Consider the following 11,408-nt stretch of genomic DNA (forward strand, 5'->3'; position numbering starts at 1 on the left):
CTGCAGCTGGAGAATGGCATCCCCATTGAGTCATGGTTCATGGACAGGAATGACAGGGAACTTCTGAAGCTTCTGCCATTTCTCGAGAGTTTGGTGTCAATGGTAAGCAGAGCCTCGACTATGTTGTCATGCCAGCTGTTATCATGGAAGTGCATATTCATACGATTAGTGTTATCATGGAAGTGCATATTCATACGATTAGTGTTATCATGGAAGTGCATATTCATACGATTAGCGCAGATGCTGCGATAATCGGTTACGAAGGGAAGGTTTTCCTTTAACAGTGGCACTGTGAAGCCCTGCACGCGGTGGCATGCTCGGTATGAAATGTTAATCAAAGATCAGCCAGAGTCCAGAACTTTTGCTTTGGAATCTCCTTATCAGTGATTGCAAAGTAAATGAATGCATCTCATCCACTTCATTCCTCTTCATATACCCATCTACAGTAGCATGCTCCAGGCAAATTTCTCCAGTACTTATTAAAAAGCGCCCTTTCACCGTCTGCTCTGCCAATGCATTTTCTTCTCACAGAGGGATGACGTGAGACCCCACATCTGCAACAAGTACCATCTTGCTAGCTTCCTTCCCCCGGACTAAGAAGAAAAAGAAAGCGGGGACCATGAGACGTCGACACCACTACAGCCCGTACCACCAGAAGGACAACCGGACAGGAAAGCATCATCAGAAAAAAAGCCTGTACATATGTGGTCTGTGCCGTCTCCTTTTAAAAAATTTTCTTTTTTGGCACGACAGCAATCGATTACATCACTGCATCTCAGCATACATATACCGCTTCCGCGAAAAATTTCGCCGTTGGATGTTTGTTCGTAGCCCTGTCTGAGAAGGAGCAGAGTGTGCTTGTGATGCGTGCCTGTAAAGAAGCTGAGCCCGTTTTGAGTGACGGGAAACATTCTGGCGATTTTTTTTTCCGAGCTATGTTGTTTTTAGATATTACCTAGCAGAAAGGTGTAGAGGGTGTCTGGCACCGTGGAGACGCAATAGCACATAGATGGACTGCATGCACTGGAAGGTGCATCTGAGAATGCGTGCTGTATTTGTGGCGACACCTCGCAAGACGGAGACAAACTTTATTGCGCTAGAAATATTTTCGTTTCGCCCGACGCTTACTCCACCCTTCCAGAAAAAAAGTGTAAAAGCGTGCTCGCAATGCTCCCAACACCTTTATGCTGGCCCTTAAATGCATTAGTAGTTCTTGCCAAGAGTTTGTATAGCTCGTTCAGCTATTCCTGAACTATTCTGCTGTACAGCGGGAGAGCCATTGGCAGCACACATCTGGTGCGCAGATCCACCGAGCCACATGCAAACCAACGGCGAAGGGTCAGAACATTCGGAAACCGGTGCATTATCAGAGAATACAGCTCTAAGGGCTCGTAACCACAGTCAAAATGAAGCACATCACATGAGCGGCTGCATTAGATTGCTAGATCTCTGGACGAGATTCTGAGAGTTCTAGCGCATCGTGTAGAAAGAAACGCACATGCAACATTTAGTTGCCGTACATGTATACAGCCGTGACATACATACACAGCCTCAAAAGGTTAACATTAGTGAAGTCAAAGTTAGCGCTCTGTCATTCGTCTACGTAATCACATTTTAGCGTACTAAAACACAGGCAAGAGGCAAGGAGAGTGCATTGCCCTTTTGAAAGCAATCTCGCATGATGTTGCCAACACCACCGCTGTATGCACCTGTGCCATCCAGTGCTTTGTCATGTCTGTGCTGTTGAGTCTTCAGTGTGCCAGAACCCTCTACTGAGAGTTGACATATTTTACGTTATTTCATGCTTTGTGTTAGTACATCTCGAAAGGCGAGGCTTTATATCTGCTCGATATATATATACACCATTGTTGTTTTTAGCTGCATGTATTTTTGTTGGTTTCTGTGCAATAGCATTTGCAAGAAGACATGTGATGTGAAAAATGTGCACTAGAGAAAGTGGGATAGGGGGAATGCTGGAAGAATTTTACACTAAATTAGACTCGTCAACATTATGTTATTGATGCTATATGTGAATTTAACAGAGCTTCTTAAACTGATTGCATCGCAAACTTATGGATGCGAGAGTTTTAGGATATGCTGACTCCTTTAAATTATACTTTTTTTTTCTGTAGTTCTGGTATGCATCGCTCTACTGGAAGTTTGGGGCAGATCAAAAACTCAGTGTTATACAAATGGGCAGCTTTCCGTGGAAATTGGGAAGGAAAGCTTCTGAAGTCTTACTGCACATCGTAACATTTTTAATTTATTGGAACAGGTATTTAATCAGCAGAGCTTCTACATATGACTGCATCACTTTTGCCCAAAAGCAGCAGAGAAAAGCAGTGAAATCAAATGTAACACTCAATGCTGCAGTTAATCGTGTAATGTTAGTGTTGCAAGTGAGAATTATGCATTAACGCGGATGAGGATTTAAACCCCTTTGCAGAAGCACTCCCACCTTCATTACCACAGAAAGCTGTCCACGAGTGTGTTATGCCCGATAACTGTTGTGAAAAAGAAAGTGATCTCTTGCATTGTTCTTGTTTGCTTCTGTTCGAGTGCAATGCTGTGTCGGAGATGTCAAAGGCTCTAGATGGCTTTCAGAATGCATTAACGATAAACCCCCCTTTTTTTGTTGATTTACACAGATTGCTCATGGCAGGATTCATGAGACGTGTCTCGTCTGTCTCGCGCTTTGTTTTATTAGCTGCTCAGTAGTATTGAGCCACGCAATAAAGAAAAGAGAAAAGCTCACCTGCTGTGTACATTCAAGCGAAAATTACCAGAATTTGATGAAAGTAAAGAAGGAAAACCTTTTGACACTACTCAACCAAATATTTGATCAGTCAGCTCTAAATTCGTCTTTCATGTTTACTTCTGTATTCATAACACTTGAGCCTCGCACACAAGCTGCATTAATAGGTCTGGCATTGGCGCGTCCTTGATTTGATTGGTAGTGACGGAAAACTGCTATCGCCGTCAAGCCTGGCCTCTGTGGTGGCAGGCATCTGAGGCGGAGGTGATCAATGACCTGGTGGCAGCACCAATCACCCCCAGCACCAGTCACGTGAATAAGGGTGATAGCCATCGTCTTGTCCGTCAAACCAACACTTCCTCACTACGTGAGTAAGAGAGGTGGCTTTGATGGGCAAGACAATGAAGTCCATATTTGTAGAGGATGGGTTTTTTTTTTTCTATACGAGCTAGGCAAGTGCCAATGCTAAGTGTATTGTTTCAAGGCAAATCCTTCCTCGCAGCAAAATCTGTATATGTAAATCAATCGAAACTCATGTGGTCAGTGAGAATGAACGACACTGATCTGCAACATGCTAGAACATTGCACCGCAAGTAGACCGGGCACGTGGTACACATTAAAACTCTATGCGAGATTTGAGTGACAAGTCCTGTTGCAAAACCTTAATAAGCGTACTGATACAGAAATGCGAGATACAAAAGGGGGAATTCAAAACGATACTTTCCGGTAGCTGGCTTGGAACATTGCCGTCACCAGGACACTACTCTGTAGGAAAAGGCCAACAGCACCTAGTTATATTGGCCACTGATGAACAAAACATTTTTGTTTCCCCCTTTTCGTTATGTCTGCACTGTCTCATTTGACATTAGTTGACGTTCACGACTTCCCGTGCTGGAAGAAGTGTTGTCCTGGCAGAAAGTGGCTTTCGTCAGTGACACATGTATAGTCTCTAGTTTGGTGTATAATAATACCAGCTTTGAGAGGTCATTGGTTGCCATTACTGTGTCAGCACAAAACTTGCTATTATTAGTGCTTCGCTCATTCTTTCTTTCTTTTGGTGAAGTGCAATTTCTATGAGTTATCGTTTTTGCTAGGAATGCATGAAATATTACCTAGCCATGTTAAGGGAGCTTGCAAGTGCATTCGTGGCACAGACGTTTTATGTACAAGAAATTTATAACATCGACAAACTTATGTGCCAAAAAACACAATGCTATTGCCGACAAACTTTTCCCAGTGAGCCATGAAACCTGACCTGCTGTACCTGCTGCAAAAATATATTAGTACATGCAAAAAAAGAGTGCAAATGTCTTACACATTTTTGTTTTTACACTGTGAGAAGACTTCGAGAATGTTTTTATTGTTATTATTATTATCTCATTGCTTAAATCACGCATTATCCCTCATTGTGCAATTTTGCTGTCTCTAAAATCGAATTTATATAACAATCGTACTTTACAGCAGATGCCCTTGGGAGAGCATTCATCCATTAATGAGCGACTGTAACCATTTACTTGTAGTAAGAGCTTACTTTTCTATGTTTTATTTACAGAACAACATAGGGAACATATTTGGACCTGCCGTAGACTGTTGATAAAGGTGCAATCTACAATTCAGCTTGCGAGATTATTAGACTGTCAATTACAAAGAAAGGGGGGAGAAGGACTTTCTAAGGTGATGATCTATGTTCAGTGAAAGAAAAAGCCAGTCTACTGTTGATCGTAGGCAAGATCCGCTAGCTGGTTTCCTTGCATGGTTTGAATGTGACCAATGTCTCCCACACTTGAGGCCGGGAATTGATTTGTCATGGGTTCTCTTCGATTTCATGCATGCTTTTCAAGTGCAGGTGCTGTTTAGTGCGAGTCCTGCGTGTTGCAGTACTGCAGTGAGGTTTATGTACATAGGCCGAAGCAGTAGCACAGCGCTGTAGCTCCGCGAAAATGTGGGTATGCTTGGCAATGTACCACAACATCACATACAGTGTGATTCAGTCACATGTTTATGTATCTATAAACGCCTTTACATATTATACTGCTGTGATGAGTTCTGGAATGTTGAGTAAACGCTTCTACACTGTGCTTTGCTCTCAGAGAGAAAAGGAATGTTGTGAAAGTATTGTACCAGAGAGTACCAAGGGGCTGTGGTATGCTAAGTGGTGCGCATTACTATTCGGCTGGTAAGTATGGAGCGAGTTTTGGGAGCCTACATTAGTGCTAACGGGTGCAGTTTTGCCTTCGTCAGCAGATACTCATTTAGACATGGCTGTTGTGAGAAGAGACCTGCTGGTATTCACTGTTTGATAGACCTGTTCAGAAGCCCCAAATTGTGCAAGAAAAAAGGTAGTGCTGCCGATGATCCACAGCGATTCTAAAAGTTATCTATATTCCCAAGAAAATCTTAAATTTGTATAAAATCACTGTTGTAGTTTGTATGATAGCAAATGTATGGAAAACAAGGTTATTGGACAATACAGAAAGTGTCATGAGAGCGTTTTTCTTGCTATAAATATTTTTCCCCATATATGGGAGCGTTGCTGGCCAATAACTTTTTTTTTTTCTTTCTAGTTTCTCGGAGTGTGAGTTCCAGCTCCCGGACTCCATAACATAACTAAGGGGAATTCACCAAGATAGGCAAGGACATCGCTGTACTAACGACCCACTTTTATATCAGTGTGTTATGTATTCATTCACGCGCACAAAAATGAGTCGGCTAGTACAGCAACATCCTTAGTCGTCTCCCCTGTCTGCCTCGATGGGAGTTCCATCGAATGAATTCACATTAGCAATAAACCAATTTGACTCTGTTGAATACAACTCTAATGTTAAAATGTCTCTCACACAAGTCATGGCTGACCGCAGTCACCTTAAAAAGTCACAATGTGGTTCACCACAACTCGTTCTAAACTTTCAGCCGTTGTCGGGTATGTACTGAAACAGGGTTGGCTGGCTTTGCGCGTATTACGGTCGAGGCAGGCGGCCTGCTGCCTTGCATTAGTTGTGGGCCGAAGTGGAACATCGGCCACGGCAGTTCATCTTGTGCTATATCACTACACGTTGTCATGCCATGCCAGCTGTAGAAACTGCGTATGCTTTTTAGTCGTTCTGATGAGAAGGCTCGTCTCTCTTAGATTGTTGTTTGTTAGCTATGGCACATTGTTAACGAGCGTAGCTGTTGTCTGTGTGCTGCTGTTGGTTCTTGGGAGAGTTTAATTAAAAAAAAGAAAGCTCTTGGTAAAAACTGGGATGCCAGGGAACAGAAAAGAAAACTACAAAAAAAACATAGGAGGGGCAGGGGTGATGAATGCTTGAGTGCCATCGAATAATATGTGTAAATGTGTGCACGTATCAGAGGATCTCACTATCATTTAAGTACACGTGTGTGCTGGCCAGTGCGTGGCGTATATACGAGGAAAGTCTCAGGCAGGGTTGAGCGCATTGCTACTGAGTGTTGTGAAACTTGCCGCTTGCGTTTTATTGTTGTTCCTAGCAGAGAGAGGGGAACAGCTCGAAGATGTGTTGTGTCGAAGGCATGCCGAAGCATGCACGTGGAAAAAAAAAAGGCATTTGTTAAGCTGATTGTTACGGCATCTGTCCCGTACACTGCTAGACAGCCAAAAGGCACGAAGGACATTGGTTCACGAGCGTGTATGCATGCACTTCCAGTTTTGTACTGTTTGCATTTGTTTTTAAGTTGTAGGTTAAAAAAAAAAAAGTACAATTTGGTCTGTTACACTGCAGAGCTAAGAAGATAACTTGTGACTGTTATGTCTGCCAAATTATGTCTTGCTTTTTTCTTTGTCTTTTGTAATCTTTCCCTGGTTCTCTGTCCGTGAAGGCTGCTACAATCAGCAGTGCTCTGAAAGCGTGCGTCTAAAGGGGATTCCTTGAATCGGAATCGGCCTTTGGCTGTGCGAGATTTTTACTTTGCTGACTTCATTAGTCGACATTTCAAAGGAAATGCTTAAGGGGCATGCTTTCCATCTTCTAGCCATGCCCACTGTTTGCTTTTTCTCGAGGCGTCTTCGCTTGTAAAGTTTTTGCACTCAACACCTCTGCATCGGCACCCATTTTCCCACATTTACTAAATGTTCCCTCTCTCCTTGGCTTTCATGAGAGCACTTTCACTCGCATAAAAGTGCCACAGCCAGATGAATAATCTATCATTGTAGCCTAGTTTGACTACTATCATCTAGATGTCATTACAACTACTTCGCATTTTATACTCGGGGTCGAGGTGAAACTAGAAAAAAGAAAGAAGGGGGCCAGTGGTCTAGACGTGTACACTACCTGCCGTGTTGAGTGTGAAAAACAGTGCAGGGGTACCAGAGACCACACCAGGCTGTTTTGAGTTCTCTTCATTATGAAATTTCTTTTGTTTGCAGTAGCGCCCAAATTTCGCTGTACTGGCAAAATCTGACTGCATTGCACGCCTTCCTTCGTGATTTGGCAGGTGCATACTTGTTCGAGTTGTGGTGCAGGAAACACTTCGAAGGAGAAACTCCTTCGTAGCGTGTCTCCGTGTCAAGTGATAATAAATCACCGAAGGACAGAGGGTAGTGTCCTGTATATCAGGAACACTAGCAGAGAATTGATAAAGCCGCCATCTCGTGGGATGTTGTGCAGGTTTGCCTAGTTCTTCTGGCAACTGTAGTGATAGGATGACAGCGAGTGTGTTGTATTCGCTTGCTTTTGGACAATGCGAGCATGTGTAGCAGCCTCTGTGACGCTACTTGGCCCAAATTGAGTTTCTACTCCCAAATGTCACTTGCTCCACGAGTCTTGGTTGTAGGGAAAGTGCTTCCGCAAACATTTTACTAAGGACAGTAAGTTGTTGGGCAACTGTTGATGCGCATGCGTGGAAGTTTTCTGCCAAAAGGGCGCTTTGGCAAGAAAAGGAACAAGATCCGCACTAAAGTATCGTTCGAGAAAGCTAACTGTGAAGAAAAAATGACGAGAGGACAGCGATTGATTGTGTAAGAGGAATTTCTGCTTATGCAGCCCGAGTGCTAATGGAGATGTGCGTTCAGTCAGAAGTACAAGATGCGTAACGTCCTGTACGAGAACAACACGCCTTCAGTGCTTTTCTACTCCTATCATTTTAAACTGCAGTTTCCGCGTGGAAGTGCTGCATAATTTGCAGCTGAGCTTCCTTGCCATAAAAAAAAAAAAATTTTACTCTCCCTAACCCAAATCCGCTGCGTACACCGAGCTGAAGCGGTGGCACGCACATTCCGATCACGCGTGACGACAACTGCCTGCATTTATTTGAGGCAGCTGCGGACGTCAACATTTTGTACAGTACACTGAAGAAGTCTTTACCCGTTCGATACTGGAACTTTGATGCAAATTTTTCGCCACAGCTGTCCAGACAGTAGCAGTAATCTCGTGTAGCTCAGAAAACGTGTTCAGCATGGGCTACGCTTTAGGTTGCACTGTTAAGTGTGTTTCCTTGGGTTTCTGTCTGCCGTTTTTTTCTGTTTGCTGCTTTTTTCTCAGTAACGCGGAACTTGTAGAAATCAAAACGTCACAAAATTGTACAGCGTGCAATGTGACTGAAGGAGCCAAATGTCATGCACCGAGCCTGCTGCTCTGCTAGAATGAATATCTTGCATTAAGGGAGCTTTTGTTGCTCTACATCTCGTGCTGGTGGTACCCTGCTCACAAAAGATGATGCTATTACTAATAATAAATGAACATTCGAATTTTCAGATAGGCAAGCTGCTTTTAAGTGTGTTTTCGGTGCTTTTGAAACTGCATCAGTTAGGCATGTTTGCACCATACGACTTACAAGAGAACACACGCATATACAGGCATCACCAAAACTGCTTGTTACTTGCTAGCAGAGAGCTTCATACCAAAATTATTGGAGGGAAGCCCATCGTCACAATATGGCAGTCTGACCATGATTGGAGCTACCAGACATTAGAATTGGCAAGTGTTAGTACTCTGTGCATACCACCCATAAGAAAGCTGTACTTCTCTGGTACGCATGAGCAGAAGTTCTGCACACGTCCCCAGGTGACACATTACATTCTTGTACACAATGCCATTACAGACGATGTACACAGTACTAAAGCTTCCTATTGTCTTGATCAGCTTAACTTTTTTTCTAATGTAACCTAACAACATTAGTCACAAGCTGCATGCCAAATCTAAGAAACTTGCACAGAACAACTATTCTGTTTGTGCGTCCAAAATTGTGCACTACGACAAATTAACTCGCAACGCTGAGTTGTTTCTGAAACTATTACCATGATGGAAACAAATGATGGCGCTGTTGATTGTCAAACAAGACTATCCAAATCGATTTGTGAGAGTAAGACCATGATCATTGCCTTCCATAGTTTAATTGTTGGAATTTTACACTCCCTCCAGTAATGTTTATGTGAAGCTCTAACTTGTGCCCCTTGAAATCTATATGTGACGCAGGTGTATCGCACTCAGAAAAAGTGTTTGTGCATACTTACATGCAAAAATTTGAAAAATTTCTTTTAGTAAATAGTTCTTGTCATATATACACCCCACTTTATTGGCAACTGCTGGTGAATACTGCTGTCAGTTTGCTTAAATGGAATCAGCTGTGTACATTTCTATGCCCCTGCTGCTGTTTTTGTGCAATTAAACATATAATTGCGCATTTATTATGCTGTCTTTCATTGAGTCAACCAAATAAACAAACAATCTTCAGCTCTGGTCTGTTTTCTTATCTCAGTTGCTGCCGTGTGCCTTGTTTTGCAGCACTTTTCATGCTGTAGTAGCGCAACCAAAACACTTTTGGTAATTTTTCATACTATCATTTCAATCAAGCGGGACTTGTTTTTAAATAGCACTCTAGATGTGCTGATCCAAATTAAGGAGCTAGTAATTAACCAAATCGACACCCAAGAAACGAAAGCCATCCTCGCATTAGACCTCAAAGGCACATATGATGATGTAGCTCACTACGTAATACTCGCCAATCTAGTGGCAACCAAAACACAGCAGACGAACATGCAATTATGTCCAGTTTTTCTTGGAGATCACACAGCCACAATAGGAATTGGAAACTTGCAGTCGGACTCCATCCCTCTTGCAGGAAAAGGCACGCCACAAGGGTCAAGTACTTTCCCCAGTGCTATTTAATATAGCATTGAGCAAACTACCTCCACTACTAGATGCCATACCGTGAATCAGGCATGTGCTATATGCTGATACTGCAATCTGGGCCACCAAAGGTTCGGAGAGCGAAATGTAGGATGTACTACAAAGAGCAGCGGATGTCACCTACCAGTACTCGTGAGCAGAGGGACCTACATGCACAGCACAAAAGTTGGAACAGCTTATATATTAATAAAATGCAAGAGAAGACATTACCTACCACCTTGCATCACGATCACTGTGAAGGGTGAACCTGTTAACAAGGTAAAGAAGTTATGGTTCCTGGGTCTACATGGCCAGAACCAATGCAAATGCAACATATACCCTGACATTACTGTAAAAGCAAATTAATAAGGTGATCCACGTGATCCGAAGGATAGCCAACCACTGCCATGGCCTAAAAGAATCTGGCATCATTTGCATCATGCATGCCATAATCATGATTACCACCGACTCACCCAAAAACAAGCAAACCAGCTAGACATCCTAATACACGGTGAAAATGGCAAACAGCCTGCATATTTAAGCCTCTATAGCCAAAGGCTATTGCAGTTTGGTGTACATAACACAATGACCAAATTAATCAAAGCCCAGAAAGTCAGATACAACTGCACCTTAAACCATCTGGAAGGGATGTCTTCAGACAGTTGGGGTACACAACATCGGTGTTTGCCCCATGTAAACCCCTGTCAATAGCACCAGTCACCAGAGGCAATATCATCATAGCACCCATACCTTGAAATGTGCACCCCAAACACCACAAGGGCATATGTGCAGCACGCGCACAGGCACTGCACCAAGCATGTAGCAATGAACATGACATTTCATACGGTGCAGCAGACTACCCCAACAAGTCAAATGTAGTGGCAGCTGCCAACTCAAGGGGCGAAGTGACGTCATCGGCTACGATACGCACCAATAATTGCATGGAAGCTCAAGTGCGTGCCATAACCCTCAGTGTCGGCTCTCGACCCACTGATAAGCGAATAAGCATTCTCACTGACTGCCAGCAAGCATGTTAAAACTATGCACAAGGCCATATTTCCATAACGGCTCATTAAATCCTACACCAAAACCAAGATATTCCACCAGTCTGCTTTGTTTGGGCAGAGCATGCGACAGCCTGAGGTCTTACCCTCCAGGACCAGGTGCCAGTGGAAGGTCAGCACTACCCAGAAAAGGTGGAAACGGCGCCACCCACACACACACTACAGCATTGCGGACTATCTTATAGAACGTTCACTCCACCACACGTGAAACTAATCTGTGCACATGCTGCTGCTTGGCGCCATCTCCGTACTACTAATACGTTTCCCAGCCTTACACTCTGCCACAACTTTTATCCTACCCACTACCGAGACCTATGTTCTTTCTGCGGAGAACACCCAAGCTTATGCCATTCCACGTGGGAACGCCCCAAACTGCCCGGCCAGCCTCGAATACCCAACTCATCCCCCTCCCAGTGGAGAGCCGCTCCTTCCCGCACAACCCTGGATGACCAGTGAAGATTGATTGAC

General features: G+C 43.5%; 1 protein-coding gene across 1 annotated transcript in view; it reads left to right on the forward strand.

Annotated features, from left to right (window-relative positions):
* Positions 1 to 9,441, forward strand: part of LOC119394007 (CTD small phosphatase-like protein 2) — a 45,777-nt gene extending 36,336 nt beyond the window's left edge. Inside the window, exons 12-13 of the mRNA XM_037661217.2 lie at positions 7 to 102; positions 532 to 9,441. Of these exons, the coding sequence (XP_037517145.1) occupies positions 7 to 102; positions 532 to 597 (162 nt within the window). The 3' untranslated portion in view covers positions 598 to 9,441. The remainder of the gene's footprint in view (positions 1 to 6; positions 103 to 531) is intronic.
* The last annotated feature ends 1,967 nt before the right edge of the window (positions 9,442 to 11,408 follow it).

This window comes from Rhipicephalus sanguineus, chromosome 5, assembly GCF_013339695.2.
Source record: "Rhipicephalus sanguineus isolate Rsan-2018 chromosome 5, BIME_Rsan_1.4, whole genome shotgun sequence".
Classification (NCBI taxonomy): Eukaryota; Metazoa; Arthropoda; class Arachnida; order Ixodida; family Ixodidae; genus Rhipicephalus; species Rhipicephalus sanguineus.